The following is an 18,181-nucleotide window of genomic DNA, read 5'->3' as shown; positions in this document are numbered from 1 at the left end:
GAAGCGACCAGAGCAAGGATAGTGTAGGCAGCTGGGACGCCTCGTGTTCACAGAGCATGTCGACTGTGACATTTCATCCGCAGGGTAACCTCCCAGTCGTGTGCCTGGAGAAAGAGACATTAATGGAACTAATCAGGACTCAAAATCAGAACCGAAACCCAGTCTTGTTGGCCCTAGGCCAGCCCTCATCCTCTCAATCCCTGCTTAGAGGATGGTGTCACTCAAGTAATTCTCTGCCCACAAGGCTGGTTTCTCAAACCTGCCCCAGCTCCAGGGCAGAAAATCTATACTTTGAAACATCTCTCTCTGAAGTGCAGTGCAGGGCTCTGTGCATAAAAGCCTGTTAAAGGGAAAGTCTGGTACAAGGTTTTAAAATCCCAGTTTATAAATTTTGAAATATCTATATTTAATCTTAATTTTTAAGTGCTTTCTAATAAGGGGATCCAATTTGGATTAATAGAGTAGAATGACTTCTAACTAGTCTGCCAGTTATTTGTCTTTAACTTTTCTCAAAAAAGTCTACCTGCAACTTTATAAATATAGAGATTCCTCTACTTATATCCAAGCAAGGTTCTGAAAGTCTCTGGTTTCTGAGCCGAAGGAATCCTTCCTGGGCCACTGACTTCTCCTGTACCTGGTCATTCTCCAACCCAGGGGCTCTGGTCCTTGCCGTGGGTGGCAGGGACACTCTTCCCAACTCAGGCCCCAGATGCAAGGAGTTGTTCCCCTTCTCTCAGGTCTTTACCTGTAAAATCAGTGTCTTTCTGAGAACCTCTGGTTCTCTGACGGTGTACCTCTCCTCATGGTGGGAGCAGAGGTTCCGGGCTCACGCAGTCCTGATGGGTGGGGTCTTGCAACCGCATTAACCTGTGTTTTGGAGAAGCTGCACACACTTGAGCTTATAGCCCGTGTCCTGCTAGTTCACAACCTCAGATCTAGGAGTCTCTTTTACACTTCGTCCTTATTGCCCTCCATGTTCTTCCAGAACGGTACTGATGGAGCTGTCTCTGATGCTCAGCTGCTGTTGGGACTGTGACTCCCAGTGAGAGGAGGGGACGTTTTGTCTCAGGGCTTAACACTTAATGCTGGTGACAAAGAGACTCTCCTTTAGCAGGAACGACACCTGCCATCAGTATTCCTACAGAGGAGAGAACATCTGGAAGTGAGATCTGAACAGGAACAGTAGAAGACTTGAGACAGGGCCAGGATTTGTGCAGCTGGGAGGCAGTTACATCTCACAGAGGCCCCCAGGGAAGGGGGAGAGTCTGTTGTGGGCACCAAGGGTAGGCTTAGCTTTTGATGAACACGCTGACTTCATTCTGCAGTTCTGGGAAAGCTCAGCCAGCCCCTGCAGTTAGCCTGTTAAATTCTGTTCCCTGCTCAGGTACGGGTTGCCGCACAGCGCTTAGGCCCGGGTGAGCCAGCTTGCCAGGGCTCGGTGGTCACATTAGACGGGGCAGTTCAAACAGTGGCCCTGAGTGCCTGCCTGTGGTCTGCAGATCATCACTCAAGTGCATGCTCTATTAAATCCCTGCTATGTACAAACAGGATATATTTACAGAGTTTATTCAAGTGTGGCCTACCTTACATACTATTTAAATGCTAGAAAGCAGATAAATTAGAAAATAATCCTTTCATATGTAGATTTGCTAGAGGATTCTTTTCATTGGTTTCTCTGCTACATTTCACATGGTTCTATTTATAGAAATTTAATTTATGTACAGATTGTAGATACACATCTGCTGCATGACACTTCCCACACTAAGCAGTCCCAGACCCTGGATAAACTCAGAAACCTAGGCAATGAGTCCTTAGTGGAGTTTCATGCTGTACCATCGCCCTCTTCTTGTGTAAAAGGGTGGGCTGTTTTATGAACATGATGAGTAAAAAGCATCACTAAGCAATTTGCCATGTTGCCATCCAGGTACATGATAGCAAATTCAGAAGGTTCAGAGGTATTTATTTGAAAAGCCCTGGCAATGCCCATGGCTTATGGACGACTGTGGGCTGCCCTGAAGAACCCATCAGGATTGCCTGTGTGCCCTTCTAGAAACATTAGAGAAGTTTTGTATAACCTGTGTGAACTGTCCAGATTTCCCTAAACAAACATGTCTTCTATGGCGACTGCCTTTTGTATGCAGAAGGTCTGGATGAGTTGTACTGAGTTGTGTTGTACTGCTTATTCTGATGCAGTTTCCTGGCACTGTTTTGTAAGCAGTTCATTTTTCTAATTTCCCTTCAGTGACAGGAGCATCTGGTGTGCCTGAGAACAACCCACCTTGTACTGTGAACATCCCTATCGCGCCCATCCACAGCTCGGCTCAAGCTATGTCTCCCACGCAGAGCATCGGACTGGTGCAGTCCCTGCTGGCCAACCAGAATGTGCAGCTGGACGTCCTGACCAATCAGACCACAGCCGTGGGGACAGCTGAGCACGGAAGTGACAGTGCTGCCCAATACCCAGTGTCCAACCGCTACTCCAACCCTGGACAGGTGATCTTTGGAGGTGTGGAGATGAGCCGCATCGTCCCGAACCCCCCTCCGCTGTCCCTGCCCCCGCCGACACAGGGGGCCATCCAGCTGTCCGTGGTGGACCATGGGGACCGAGACCACGAGCACATGCAGAAGCCAGCCAAGGCCCTGCGGCCGGTGCCACAGCTGGCCACCGAGGGAGACGCAGTGGTGTTCAGTGCTTCCCAGGAGGTGCAAGTGGCGAAGATGAACCCCCCACCCCCCTACCCAGGAACCATCCCCGCCGCCCCCACCACAGCCGCGCCGCCGCCCCCGCTGCCGCCTCCGCAGCCCCCGGTGGACGTGTGCTTGAAGAAGGGCGACTTCTCGCTATACCCCACTGCGGCGGCGCACTACCAGACGCCCCTGGGCTACGAGCGCATCACCACCTTCGACAGCAGCGGCAACGTGGAGGAGGTGTGCCGGCCTCGGACGCGGATGCTCTGCTCCCAGAACACCTACACGCTCCCCGGCCCCGGCAGCTCGGCCACCCTGAGGCTCACCGCCACCGAGAAGAAGGTCCCGCAGCCCTGCACCAGCGCGACCCTTAACCGCCTGACGGTCCCGCGCTACTCCATCCCCACGGGGGACCCGCCCCCCTACCCCGACCTGGCCGGCCCGTTGCTGCCCGGCCGGGGCGTGGGGCAGAGGCCCGACAGCAGCCTCATCCACGCCACGCTGCGCAGGAACAACCGCGAGGCGGCGCTCAAGGCGGCCCAGCTGGCCGAGGCCCCGCGGCCGCCGCCGCACCCGCCCAAGCCCAAGGGCGTGGCGCAGTTCCCGGCGCGGCCCCCGCCCGCCGTGTACACCTGCAGCCAGTGCAGCGGCGCGGGCGGGGTTGGGGGCTCGGCGGGGCGGCCCGACCTGGGCGCGGGGGCGCAGCCGACCGCCGGCCTGGCGCACGCGTCCAGCACCTCCCCGCTAACCTCGCAGTCCTCCTACAGCCTCCTGAGCCCGGCCGACGGCGCCCGCGAGCGCGCCGACTACGTCAACTCGGCCTTCACGGAGGACGAGGCCCTGGCCCAGCACTGTCAGGTCGAGAAGCCCCTGAGGCACCCCGCGCTGACCGAAGCGGCGGTGGCCGTAAAACGGCCGCCCCCGTACCAGTGGGACCCCGTGCTCGGGGAGGACGTTTGGGTTCCTCAGGAAAGGACAGCACAGACTTCGGTGCCCAACCCCCTGAAACTGCCCCCTCTGATGGTTGGTCAGAGCCAGCACCTGGACGTGTCCCGAGTGCCCTTCGTCTCCCCCAAGTCTCCCGCCAGCCCGACTGCCACTTTCCAAACAGGCTATGGGATGGGAGTGCCGTATCCCGGAGGCTATAACACCACCCCTTTGCCAGGAGTGCAGGCTCCCTGCTCCCCGAAAGATGCCCTGTCCCCAGCACAGTTTGCACAACAGGAGTCCGCCGTGGTTCTTCAGCCGGCCTACCCGCCCAGCCTCTCCTACTGCGCCTTGCCCCCCATGTATCCAGGAAGCAGCGCCTGCTCGAGTTTACAGCTGCCACCTATCGCCTTGCACCCCTGGAATTCCTACAGCACGTGCCCGCCCGTGCAGAACCCCCAGGGCACCCTCCCCACCAAGGCACACTTGGTGGTGGAGAAGCCCCTCGTGTCCCCACCGCCCACTGACCTCCAAAGCCACCTGGGTACAGAGGTGATGGTGGAGACCGCAGACAACTTCCAGGAAGTCCTCTCCCTGACAGAGAGCCCAGTCCCCCAGCGGACAGAGAAGTTTGGGAAGAAGAGTCGGAAGCGGCTGGACAGCCGAGCAGAGGAGGGAAATGTTCAGGCCATCACCGAGGGCAAAGTGAAGAAGGAGGCTCGGACTTTGAGTGATTTTAATTCCCTGATCTCCAGCCCCCGTCTGGGGAGAGAGAAGAAGAAAGTGAAGAGTCAGAAAGACCAGCTGAAGTCGAAGAAGTTGAATAAGACAAACGAGTTCCAGGACAGCTCAGAGAGCGAGCCGGAGCTGTTCATCAGCGGGGATGAGCTGATGAACCAGAGCCAGGGCAGCAGGAAAGGCTGGAAGAGCAAGAGGAGCCTGAGGGCGGCCAGCGAGCTGGAGGAGTTCAAGTGCAGGAAGGCCAGTGAGAAGGAGGACGGGCGGCTGGGCAGTCAGGGCTTCGTGTATGTCATGGCCAATAAGCAGCCGCTCTGGAACGAGGCCACCCAGGTGTACCAGCTGGACTTTGGGGGGCGGGTGACCCAGGAGTCAGCAAAGAACTTCCAGATTGAGCTGGAGGGACGGCAGGTAAGAATCCTTGTCCCAGGGCATGGCCAGGGTGCGACTTTCTCCCCCGACCCGTCTCTGTGCTTTAGCCTTTGAGGAACATTTTTCAAAAGCCCAGATAGGAAACGTGGGAAACAGCTGATGTCTTCTAGGTAGGGCCAGCGGGGCTTGTAATTTTCGGTGTGCCTGTGGCTCTCTTTTATTTCTCTCCAAAGTAACGCATGTGCTGATTTTTTAAAGCCAGGTGGTTCTACATGATCCATGAGGAAAATAGCAGGCACCTGCCCTCTCCCCAAACCTGCTCTCCCAGAGGTTCTCTCTTCCAAGTCTGTTTGCTTTTTTCTGGCATTTGCCACCATGTTTGTAAAGAACGTGTTCCTACTTGTATTTATTGATTTTCCAGTTTGGGGCGTCGTATACTGACTTCTTCCTGAGGAACGTGAGGGTTCATTTTCTTTACACTAATGCCCCCAGCACATGTGAACTGTCCCTTCCCCCTTTTCTTAGGTAAATCGACAGTCCTTCATTGTGCCACTAAATATGATCTACATCTGCGTCACATATTGTGGTCTAATGACATTTCTTTTTTTATTGTATGGGTTTTTTACCCTAGACATAATAATTATCCAGCTTTTGTTTGCTTATTTCTCCGTATATCTATTACCAAGTCATTCCCTGAGTCTCTGGCAGAATGTAGACCTCTTGGTGCACTTAAGCACTCGGGGTAGTTTGTCAGTTCTTCCTGCCCCATCCTGGAATTGTCGCTGCAGTCCTGCTGCGTAACTGTTGTTCTGGGACCACCCGTCTCCACTGTCCTGGAAGTCCCTTCACTGCTTGTATTTAAGTCTCATGGTCATTAATTCACTCAACAAATATTTACTGAACAGCTGCTATATGCCTGGCAATCCTCTGGGCCAGGAGTTGGCAAATTATGGCCCACAGGTAGGCCCATCTGCCCCCTCTTTTTATAAATAAAGTTTTCTTGGAACACAGCCACACCCATCCACTTAAGTATCGTCTTTGCTGCTTTCGCCCTGCAGCAGCAGTTAAGTAATTATGGCAAAGTCCATGTGACCAACAAAGTCTAAAATGTTTATTAAGAGAGTTTGTGAACCGCCTGTTCTAAGTGCTGGAATTAAGAGCACTGAGGAAAACAGAGGAAGGTCCCTGTCCTCATGGAGTCTGCAAAAATGGAAGAAAGACCATAAACAATTAAGTATGCGTAACGTCATGAGAATAACATAACACAGTGTGGTCATTGTAGGCTCTGGGGTGACGGACAGAGGAGAGCAGCTCAGGAGGGGATGAGGGGAGCTCTGCAGGTCCCTTGCTGAGCAGTGATGTCTCACAATTACAAGTATGTCTCTCAGCCTGTGGATTCTTTTTTTTCTACCTTTTCTTTCTCGTTCGTGGAGAAACCACTTCCTTTGACCTGTGGGGCCTTCTGTTTTCTCTGAACTTTGCCCATGGTCTCCTGACTGCATTATTTGACGCGTTCCTTATCTTGTTATTTCCAACAAACTCAGAGTTAGGTTGAGAAGCTCAGCAGAGTCACTGTTGTTGGCAAAAATCTCACAGACGGTGGTGCTGTCTGCTTCTGTCGGGAGCCCGAGGGAGTTCTCCTTTAATGTCTCTGCTTCCCCGCCCCACCTCCCGCCCCGCCCCAGGTGATGCAGTTCGGAAGGATCGATGGCAGCGCGTACATTCTGGACTTCCAGTACCCGTTCTCAGCCGTGCAGGCCTTCGCGGTGGCCCTGGCCAACGTGACGCAGCGCCTCAAGTGAAGAGACCGCCGTCGGGACAAGAAAGAGGCGCAGAGCCTTCCCAGGGAGGTCTGATCGCAGACGCGGGGGGAGCCCGCACGGCCTGGTCCTGGGGGGCCGGAAGACAAGGGCACAACTGGAACCGTCTGTCAGGCCCGGGCGAGGGCACTGACTCTCCATTGTTTGTTTGGGTTTTTATTATCCTTTATTGTCTTTATTCTTTTTTTTTTTTTTTTTTTTTTAAGGAAGCAAAATACAGGAGAGTGGAATTTGGAAGCAAAGGGTGCGAGGCACCTGGCGTTGTTTAGGAAGCGTGATCGCTGGGGGGCCGGGGGCTGCTGGGTGTGCTGTGTCAGCTGCGGGACAGGGGCCCTTCCGAAGGAAGGCAGACTGCCGCAGAGACTGCTTCTTCTAGGCTGGGACTGCGCGTCGTTTGCACTCTCCGCGATGTCTAGCTTTTATTATTCCTCCAACGTCACCACTAGTCTAAAAAAAGAATTAAAAAAAGAAAGAAAGAAACACAACCAAAAAATCCTGAACTTACAAGTTCTCTTGGAGGGACATTTAATTCATGCATACTATGTTCGTCCTCCAGAGGGGACCTGATTAATGAGGGGTATTTTGGCAAATGCACTGTGTTTGACTAAGAAAAGTAGGCTTTCTATGGGGGTGCTATTACCAGGTGTAAATACGGTTTGCTCACGAGGACGTAGGGGAAAGGACGACGGGGCAGGAAGGCGCTCCTGCGCGTGCACACGTGGGTGGCTCGCGTAGCATCGCTTGAAGCAGTACAAGGGCTACGCTCCTCTTCCGAGGATGTTTACATTGAAGACTCCGCTAGTTTTGTAATATGTCAGAATTCCATTGGCTCAGTGATCATCCAGTCTGACCAACTTCGAGGGGGAAAGACCCCCGCGTGTGCTGGGGGCGGCGGTTTTCAGCGGCAGGGGTGGGTCACTGGTCACCCCCTGCTGAGAAGCGGTCTTTAGTCCCTCTCCGCTCTCCTTGTTTGATCTGGGAAACGTGGTAGCAGACGTTACCTTTCCCGTTAGATAACACCATTCTACACTTTCTAAAATTGCTGCAGATACTAATTTGAAGGCACTCCTTTTCTCTTTTCGGCTATATTAAAAATCCAGTTGACTATAAATGTTTTCCAACAGATTAGAAGTGTAGGAAAAAAATGCTAGGCGTTTGCCAGGATATGAAAAGACAGAGTTATAATCAACTCTTTGACAAGAGCCCCACAAGCTTCTCTACCAAAAAAAGAAAATTGTTTATTAACTGTACAGACTGTTTACTGAGGAGACAGACCACTGGGAGAACATGGTTTAAGTTGTAGTACTTAATGTAGTTTGTTAACTACTCTTGTTAATTGCAAAAATCCGCTGAGATTATCTCTTCCCACCTCCCCTTCCTCAGGGGACACGCTGGGCAATATTCAGCCCTGATAACAAGACCCAGTTCGTAGTTTTCCATTACCAATTTCTGCGATGTTATTTAGGGCAGTGGCACAGGAGCTGTCTGCTGGTTTAGGGCCCTGAATTTGGGTTTTGTTTAAAAACAAACAAGTAGAAGATACTGCAGAAAAGTATTTTCCAAGAAAAAAAATTTTTTTTAATCCTCTGTTTTAGTTTAAAAATTAGAAAAGAAACAGGCCTGGAGCAGGATGACATCACTCACCATTTTCTCCAGATCCTGAAGAGACACAGGTGAGGTTTTAAATATGGTGAAGGACATCTCCTAGCTAATACCAGAGTTTCCCAATTTATATTTTGAAATATTGAACCTGGTTCTTTGGTGGGTAAATTTTTCCATAAAGAATTTATCTGTGTATTCAGAGTTATATAATTCTTTTATATGAGTTTCTGTAGCTTAATATGATGTTTCAGTGCTGATTATTAGCTGTGCAATAATGGTTAGCCTATTTCTAAATGATTTAAATGCCATTCCCCTGTTTTATTGTCCAAGAGTTAATTATTTATCTTGCTTTAATAGTGTTTGTAGAAATTATTTTGTTACTATGTTCTGGTGAGTTATGCCCATTTTATTATTTATTTAGGAAAATAGTGTGTTTGTAACGACTTATTTGGTGGCAGGATATTTTGCTGCAAGAAATAAAGAGGATATGATAGAAGGTTTTTTTGCTGGACAATTTGTAACTTTTTCTAATTGGGAAAAATTCCTATTAATCTTTTAAAAGTAATTTTTTTTTGCATTTTATGATCTCAATTATATACAAAGGAGAATATTTCTTTGAGATAACATATTCTAAAATAATATTTCCCCTTCTGAAAATTTTATTTTTAATTTAAAGTAAAAGGTGATATGAAATGAGACTTATGAGAATGAGAGTAGCAAGGAAAGGAATTATTGCTGGTAAGTTTCAGTTTTTAAAGTTCTGATTGGCTTTTAAGATATAAAGACCACAAAAGGGTACATTAACTTTCTTAGTACGATCAAACATAGAGGAAAATCCTGGGAGTGAAAACTACAAATACGTGTGAAGAAAAAGTGAGTATTTGTAGCAAATAATTAAACTCACTAAGTTCCTAGCTCAGTCCCCAAAAGACCTTTTCCCCACATGGGGGCAGAGGCCTCCATCTTGGGTGTTCTGCATACACGGGAGTCCACCTCTGAATGGGAGGCAGCTGCCCAGCTCTGCCGCCATGGGCTGAAGGAGGAGGTAATCCCATGTGCCAGTCGGTCAGAAACAGGTGTCTGCAGCAGTTGTGATGCAGTGTCTTTTCAGCTAATGGTGATTTTTTTCACTTACTGTAATAATTGTTTTCATTCAGTCAGTCTCAATTCATTAAATACCACTAAAGTCAGTACTTTGAGGAGCAGAGTTCTACATACTTAGCATTTATTAATATCAGTTTATGAATATTAAGATACTTTATTGAACCTCTAAGGTTAAAAACATTAGCCCATTGGTCAACTACATAAAGAATACATGCCTTTTTGAGGGAAGCAGTATATTAACAAACATAAAAACCAATGTTAAATTTGGTTTAACCTCATCAAACCAGAGGCACAGCTTTGAGTATGGTGTACCCATTGAATGTATATCCTAAGAAAATCTGGTACCAAGAAAGCAGGAAAATGTCAGCGCTCTCATGGCAGTCTAAGCCAAAGCATCTGCAGTGTTTCTCATCCATGGCCGTTGCTTCCTTGCGGAGTATCCCACAAGGGCACGTGAAAACGTGTGATCATAGCAGAAAGTCAGGAGACCCCAGGACTGAGCCGGCTCTGCCACACAGTTGGAGGATGACCTTGGGCCTCCATTTGTCCATCTGTAAAATGAAAGGCCAGCCTGGACAATCTTCTAAACACCCGTCATGCCTCTTGAATGGCCTGAGGGCCTGAATTGTAACAGGTTCATCATTCCACTTTATAAACTTGGATGGTAGGTTTTTAAAACATTGCCCTTTGTAGAGAAATATTTCTTTTCCTATATTAATGAGCTACCTACTGAATGTAAACCAGTGTTTAAGATAATGTCTTTGGAAAGTTCACCTCTAGAAACAGATGTGTTTGGAATCATATTTGTTCTTATAAAATTATGCAAAAGCACTGATTCCAGGAAAGACAGAGGAGCCTCCCCATGAGTGTGGACACGGCACCCTGGAGAGCAGACCTAAATAAACACCACCACTTGCCCTACAGGCTGTAGAGTGGGTTGAAGAGAGAATAAAGGCATCTCTGCCTCGGCTGGCCTGCGTTCCTGAGTGTGCTTTGCAGTGTCCCACTGGCATAGTGTTCGGATTTCTTGAGAAGGAACCCACTGTGTCCTCGTGTGGACCATCTATCTTTTGGCCAAGTCAGTGGTTGTGAACAAAGTTAGTTGAGACGAAATGTGTCCAAAATGCTGTTTGAGTTCCTGGGATTTTGGAATAGCACACAACTCAAACTCTTCAACATTTGTGTATCTCCTTACCTCTGGCCAATGAAACTCTGAAGGGTTGTGGTTTCCATTTCTTTGGCTTTGTGCAATTTTCTTGTAACTTTTCTTGTACCTATATTTTCTCTTTACAAGTTCTTTTACAGGGAAGGGTTCGGGTTCTAAGACCACGTTGTTGATTGTAGATAAAAATTTTTTTCGTGTTGTAGAAAAGCATGGGTTATGTGTTTGACTGAAAAAGGCACTGTGTTATTTACCAAAGGGGTATCGTTTTTATGTTTGTTTATAAATGCATTATTTTGTTACTGTAAATTTGGACATAATTTCTGAGTTTATTACTACTGGCATTTTCTTTTTCCTTTTTTTTTTTTCCCAAACTGTAAGTGCGTGACGCAGGTGCACAGGTCCCAGACCAAACCAGACCACCAGCATGTTCTTGTCCCCGCCTTGGGAGTGGCGTGCTGCTTTGGGCGCCTGAATTCCTCTCTCACTGGTTTGTTTGTTAGTTTTTTAACTCAGCATCCTTTGTTTTACTTTCCAAGCAAGATCTGTTGAGACTTCCGATTTGCATTCTAATGCGCTTACCCTTATTTGCCTCTCTTCTTATGTATTTTGTGTATTAGATTGTGCAGGAGGTTTTCTAGAAGGCATTAGTGGTTTGCATTCAAAATGACGTGATTTGTCCAAATTATTTTGTCTTTATTATTGAGATGGACTAATCTTATTTTTCCCTTGATGATTTGAAGTTGTAAGAGTTGTCCAGCTATTGCTTAATAAAATTTTGCAGTTCAAAAAAAAATCAATTACTTGTGTGCAGAATTCAGACGTGGTCTTGAGTCCGTTAAGAAGAAATCACCGCTCCCCACTGGCATGACCCATTGTCCAGATGCTTCTCCAGTCCCTGGGTTACTGCCAGCCATTGCTTGACACCTGAGATCTTTGTCATCATTGCTCTTTCTGAGAGGTCAGAGATTGTATTGTCTTCTTGATGGGTTGGTTTGAGTTTGTGTTTATTTTTTCCTTGCTTTTTAAAAGAGGATCCAATTCAGGATGCCTCCGTCATAGCACCCACAAGATCAGAGATGCTAAGTACATTGGCACCTTCTTTGTTAATCTGTACCAAACTCAATAAAACCACATTTTGAGCAGTTCCACTACAAGTGCTGATATAACTGTTCATCGTTGTTATTACTAGTGAGCCTTAGTGCGCCTCCTTGCTCTGCCCTAGGATTCCCTCTGACCATGGGAGGGAGGCAGGGGCTGGGAGCCACAGGAGGCTCAGCTGTAAACACTAGTTCCTATGCGTGTTTATAGAACTACCTACCCATTTTTATTTTTTAGGGATAAAAATAGGCATGTAGTCACTCAGGCTTTAGGAGAAAGAACCAAAACCACTGTCAACTCTAACAAATTCTGATCATTAATTAAGTTTTAAAATAGTCATTGGACTATAAACCTGTGCTTTAAATAGTACTAATCATACAAAGGTAACTAATCTGAATTTTGTATGAGAATCAAAGTATGTCTCATTTTATTTTGAAAGTTTGTGAACTTCAAGTTAACATTCCTTGTAGCTTCCCCACTTAAACCAGGTGGCAAGGAGGCCTGACTGAAAACAAACCTTCCCCTCCCCTCCCCTCCCCAGATCAAGAGACCAGGACCCTAACAGCCAGGCTCTGTTGGTCTGCGCTCAGGACCGTGTGTGGGAGCAAGACTGCCTTCCACCAGCCCTGCCCCGTGGGCAGCTTTGGGGCCGTTCAGTGTGGGTTGGAGTCTCCAGAAGTGATTTATTTTTAAAGTAAGAAAACTTGGCAAGTCTCTTTCCTTCTATAAACTTATTTTGAAAAGTTTGCATTCTGGTTTTTTTCTGGTGCTCAGTGTTCTTTTTCTGGTAGTGTTCGGAGAATAGGGAGTGAGCTTCGCTCTCATACCCTGACCCTAAAAACTCATTGCAGAAGAGAAATGACTGCCTCTTGGAGACTGCAGTGCAAGTTGTCAGGAACGCACAGCTAAATCTCCAGACTGCATTACAAAGTGGATACCTTTTGCCTTTCTTTCCTTTCTGAAGGAAATTAAAGCATTGAGAGCTAGAAATGATTCCTGGATTCCATAGATGAAAAACCAGTCCTGAAATAGAATCAGAGATTTCTGGGTCACATTAATGAACAGACCTGGTTTATTCCCAGCTTCTCACTCTGGTGTTTCCTAACGATTTGCCTGTAATGAGTCCTGAGCTACTCACACTTAGTCATCTCCTGTGAAGAGAGGCTGTGTAGGTGGGCCACCCTCCCCCGTCAGCAGGGGAGCTCACCCTCTTGGCAGCTGAGAGTGAGCGCTCGTTCGTTCTTGAGCTGTCAGAAGATCGATCAGTTACTCACCCAGGCGTGGCAAAGGAGCAGGTCTGTGTGGATTTCTTTCTCTGCATATCTTAGAAACAGTTGCTTCATGCACTAAAGAATGTGAAACCCTCCACGGAAAGAAGGGGCTTGTTTCTTAAATCTGCTTAAAACTCCTGTTTGATGACTTCAAATAATAGAAGGTAGCCCAGCATAGAAGTCGGAGCGTGGCGGGAACCTGAGTCAGGGGTGAGGATACTCACTCCTCACCCCTCCTGCTTTCCCCTTTCTGGTCTTCTGCCTTCCACATCGCTGCCCTCTCTCTGTAGGGAGCGGGTTCTGCGCGGTAGATGACCTGAGAGCCCCTCTTTTGATGCTGCCCTTGAAAAGGGAGTGGAGCCTTCAGTGCAGTGTCAAAACTTGTTCCCTGAAGCCTTGCTGCTGAGGCAAAGTAAAAGGCTCTGTGGGAAATTATAAAACGATAGCACAGAAATTACTGAGTATATCTGAAGAAGAAGTGAATCTGAGGAATTTATTAAACCCCAGCCACCTTTCCGGACAGGGTGCCAACACTTTGCAGATCGTTTTTCTCTTTGCCGTATTAAATGTCTGTCTTCCTCCCAAGTTGATGAATCAGAAATTCAGATAGCGCGTTGCCATTTAGCTCCTGCTCTGTTCCGGGCACTTTCTGAGCCCAGGAATTACGCAGCATTTTCACTGCATGAGCAACAAGAGCTCCCTCCCCCGCCCCTCAAGAAGAAGACCGAGTGCCGGGTCCGGGAGCTTGGATGATAAAGGCTGGCGGCATAAAAGTATCTCAAACTACTCATCAAATTGCCTCCTCTTAGTCAAGCTGGTGATCTTAGTCATTTCCACCATCTTCAGCCATTAGTGAGCAGAGAGAACCTTGTGTTCCTCTCTTCTTCAAAGTAAAAGACAGCGGCCAGTCCTGACACCATTCCCCATTGTGTGCTGGGGACCAGCGGTCACCGTGCATCCTTTTAGTTTGGCCTCCAGCTCATTCGTGGTTTCTCCTTCCACGTGAATTAACTCAGTGTTTCCTGCTTCCCCAGGTGTCACCTTGAGGGCCGCCTGTGAACCGCCTGGCAAAATCTTGAGCCAGTCGTGGGTACAGCCCCTGCTATTAAGAGGAGAAATCCTTTAATCCTTAAATCCTGTTCTTTCGCTGTCTGGTATCACAGAAACCTGGGCTTTACGGGGTTACTTTTTCTTCCTCTCCCTGGCAGAAAGGTGAGCGGCCCAGATAGCACACTACTTGAGACCCAAACGTGTGATGGACTCCACTGCTTTCTGTGCGTGAGCCCTGGGCTGTGCGTTCCTCAAGTACCTGCACTGACTGCAGGAGGCCCTGACGTCCCAGGATCGTGGTTTCTTACCAGTACTGAAGTCTGACCCCTTTTTTTAAGTCACGAGAGAATAGATTTCTCTGAGAGAAAGAGATGGTCTCCATTCATTCCATTAGAATAACCGGCCCCAGCCACAGCTTCCCGTCCAGCAGTGTGGGAGGAAAGTCCATCAGCGCCAAGAGGTTCATCTGATGACACTGGACCCCAGGCCAGTGGGGAAGGTAAATTACTCTAAAAGCTGCAGAATGTTGGGTTTACTGAACTCAGGATTTCTGCCCTGCCTCAGCCACTTGGAGTTGGCCTCTGTCCCCTGGCCCTTCTGTTTCCTTCTGTTCCCATCAGCTCCCTTGCTTCCAGGGCTCCCGTCCCGTGGGGTGAGCTTATGAACATCCTCTTCTCCAGCACCCACACTTCCTGGCAGGTGCTGAACTCCTGGGAGGCTGAGAGTGCATGCAACAGACTTTTGAGGGCATCAGCCAAGTTTCACCAGTGTCCCCAGGAAACCCTCAGACTAGATCACACCAGCCTCTTGAGAGTGTCCTGTTCCCAAACCCACTCGGTTCCTGGGATACAACTCACCAGGTAGATGCCACCGCCACCAGCGGCTAGAAGCAGTGATGGTGACACTCTTCATTCTCATGGGGTCCCTGCAGCGGCCCTGCCCTCCCTCCAGCAGGACTGTGCTCACGGCCCAGGGCACTCCAACCTGTCTCTTAATGTTGCGTTTTCATGATGTGGGTCTCCCAAGGTTGTGCTTGAAAAGTGTGATTTATCTATGCAATAAAGAACTGGTAAACTCGTGTTTGAAAACCCAATAATTTTTTAAAAACCAGCCAGAAACAAGTGCATCTGTACCAAGAAACTTGTATTTGGAGCCTCGTGCTTTTTTTCATCCTCAGTACACTATAAAGACACAGCTAAAAATAATTTAACTAGTTAAAGTCTTCTATCTAACTAGCACTGTATACGTAGTCTCCAAAAATAAAGCAAAGGTAAAAATGACGCTGTTCAGAGATGGGGAAATCGGAGGCAGAAATTCCTAAGTGACTTTGCTCCAAGCCTGGCAGTGTTGAGAGAGAGCCAGGAGCAGATGTCAGAGCCCCCAAAGCACCGCTCCTCTTTGAAAAGGGCTCCCGTGAAGCTTCGTAAATGGCGGAGACGAAAGCACCGACTTCTTGGCGAATGGAAACCCGCCCTTGCAGGGGAGGGAGGCCCAGACCAGAGCCCCCTGGCGAGGCCAAGAGCTGGCCTGGACGGTTGCCTTCACTTCCTTTCTCCTTAACAGTCAGCTTCTCAGGAGGGATGTGGTGCTCTGAAGACCTTGTCCCAACCCCTGACCCGGACATCTCAGAAATAACAAGAAACTCAGTGAGTTCAGATTCAGAGGAGAGAAGCCACTCTCCAGGACAGCTGACTTCCCATCACAGAGCCTGCACTGCCTGCAGGAAAGACCCTCCTGCGCACGGTTGGAGGGGTGGGGAGACGGGGGCCAGGAGATCACCGACAGTGGTTGAAAGGAACTCTGGCCAAAGAGAGGAACTAGAAAAGACCATCTCCAGAATTTTCCACACCAGCTGCCCTCCTAAGGGAAGAAAAGAGTTGATCTTCAAACCTTTTATGTGGGCAGGGCAAAGAGCTTCGTGAGACAGAAGAGGCGGGCCTGACCCAACCCTTCCTGCACAGAGGTCTCCGTTAGGCCGCTTTATGCTGTGAAGTGTTCCAGCGTTCGTTTCCTGTCCTCATAGAAGCAGTAAAGTGCTCTGCGAGGGGCCCTGGCTCCTAAGTGCTTCAGCCCTGTGCAGACCTGGCGCCTGGCCTATACCTGGCCGTTTCCACTGGAAGATGCTCTGCGCCGCACATCTTTGGAACTCCAAGGTTACAGGTAAGGAATGGGGGCAAATCAGCAGGATTTGGGTGTTAATACCCAGGCATTTTTCTTGGAAACAGTTTAGATTTTATTAAAACTTCTGAAGTATTTCCTTAACAAATACAGTGTTATACACACTAAATCTACCTATGTGCACCAGGAGATGACAGAGTTATAATTGAGACCAGACTTGAATGGAGAGTCCTTTGGAAAGGCTGCGTCACAGCACTCTCTTTCAGTGAGTAGTGACAAGACTGTATTAACTGTGAATGGCTTCTAGATCAGTGAGAATACCTGGCTGGATACGTCACAGGTCAGGGCCTCCTGGGGAGGCAATGTGGTGAAGTAGAAGAGGACTCAAAGTTGGAAGACGAGAGAGCTTCTCCTGGATGCGTCACCGAAAGTGTGTAACCTGACTCAGATGCGGAGACTGGGCTGCTCAGTGTTTCCCAAGGCACATTCCATACTTCCCCAGTAATCCTGCACAGGCAGGATTTACTGTAGGATTTTCCAGAAACATCAATATGCTAATGGGTCTTGCATGGTGGACCAACAAGGGGAGGAAGTACAGTGCAGAGTTACCCAAACTTTTGCCCTCGGGGTCTTGTTTTAAGGGAGCATCTCATAGGACCCAAGAAATGAATGGGATTAGGGAAACGACTGGATGCTCTCCTAATTCTTCCAAACTTCGGAATTCTGTGCTGCTGTGAATTTTACTGAAAACCTAAGGCAGGTTTCTTCCCTCTCTCTTCTGCTAGAATTAAAGATCTGCTTTGCTTCTGCTTAAGTAGGCAAGAGACCCTTGCTCAAGTGCGAAGTATATTTGCTGGGCTGCAAATGTGTAGAGTTGTGTTGTTTTGATTTTACAGAGTACTTACCAAGCGGAGCTGATGGATACAGAAGTGAGCTCTTGACCATTACAGCCTATTAAGTTGCAATATTTAGCTTGTTGAATTTGCAGTTCGAACTCACGCCAATACAGTCTTTCCTAAGACAACTGGGACTAAGGACGCCAGACTCAGTCTGACCTAGCTCATCTTCGGTTCCTAATTAGTATTTTGAGATTTCTGTGTTCCGTTTCATTGGGGGCCCTTGACATCATCTTTCAGTCAATTTAGAGAAGAGAACCACTCAGTGTCAACCAGGCATTCATCTGAGTCGCAGCCAGTGTATTACACTAGGCGTCACGCCAGGGTCTGTCTCCTCCCGGGCTTAGGAGTTCATCCAGAAATGTGGTCATAAACAGAACTTCAACTGGCTGGGGAGGTGATTTACCAAAGTAAATGTCTCTTCTGAACTCTTGCAAAAGAGTTGCTGTCATTTCAGTTGCCAAACTAAGCCAACAGCTGAGAATATTCATCTGACCTAGAAGTCAGATAGCAAATAATGTCCCCTAGGAGCCCCTGAAGTCTGGCATCCACCTGGGGATGACCTGGATGGGGGGGACGGGGCTCACTGTGTTCCTGGGAGGTTCCCAAGCCCCTGGAGAGGACCCCCCCTAGGAGAAGCCTGGCACTCAGGACCCCAGTAGGGCCAAAAACGATGCTGAATTGTGACTCCAGGGAGACAGCACAGGAGTCAGGTTTGCCTCAAGATGATCTCAAAGTTCTTTTTTGTCTTATGGAAATAAAAACCAACCAAATGATGACAAGCAAAGCCTATGTATCCAGAACTTGCTGTAGCAAGGGAGTCAGCCACCCTCACTGCGATTGGCAGAGACTCGAGGGCGGGCAGAGGAGCGCGCAGGCTTCTTGGTGAAGAGAGGAGCAGCCACAGGTGTGCCCTGCAGGAGGCACGGGCACCGGGAAGCTGGAGGCGGCTAACCAGAAACGGCGTCCGTGTCATTGGTTGGGGGGAAGCATATTCCACCTTCTCTGATGGGTCCTAAATTGGAAGCAGGGACAAAAAGTAAGGGAACTGTCAGTTATTCATCAAGTTCTGACTATTTGGAGCCACTTGTTCCAGGGGTTGTTGTTGGGCTTCCAGGATTGTTGCTAGAGATGGCAGCGAGACTTCCTGTAAGTCTGACTTAGAGCAGATCGGCTTCTTGGGACCGTTACTGCGGATCTCGGGTCAGAGTTTTTAAATGTGGTCTTGCCATTGTCCGTTTATATATTGTCTCTCAATTTAAATAAGCAACTTTCCAATTTTCCTAAATTTTATCATAAGAATGAAATCAACATAGCCCCAATGAACAGTAA

General features: G+C 48.4%; 1 protein-coding gene across 1 annotated transcript in view; it reads left to right on the top strand.

Annotated features, from left to right (window-relative positions):
* Positions 1-11,570, top strand: part of TULP4 (TUB like protein 4) — a 209,680-nt gene extending 198,110 nt beyond the window's left edge. The window contains exons 14-15 of the mRNA XM_064486522.1: positions 2,243-4,764; positions 6,411-11,570. Coding sequence (XP_064342592.1) covers positions 2,243-4,764; positions 6,411-6,527 — 2,639 coding nt within the window. The 3' untranslated portion in view covers positions 6,528-11,570. The remainder of the gene's footprint in view (positions 1-2,242; positions 4,765-6,410) is intronic.
* Positions 11,571-18,181: the final 6,611 nt, after the last annotated feature.

This window comes from Camelus dromedarius, chromosome 6 (genome assembly GCF_036321535.1).
Source record: "Camelus dromedarius isolate mCamDro1 chromosome 6, mCamDro1.pat, whole genome shotgun sequence".
Lineage (NCBI taxonomy): Eukaryota > Metazoa > Chordata > Mammalia > Artiodactyla > Camelidae > Camelus > Camelus dromedarius.
Note: the sequence above shows the minus strand (reverse complement) of the source record. Positions and strands in the feature narration are given on the sequence as shown.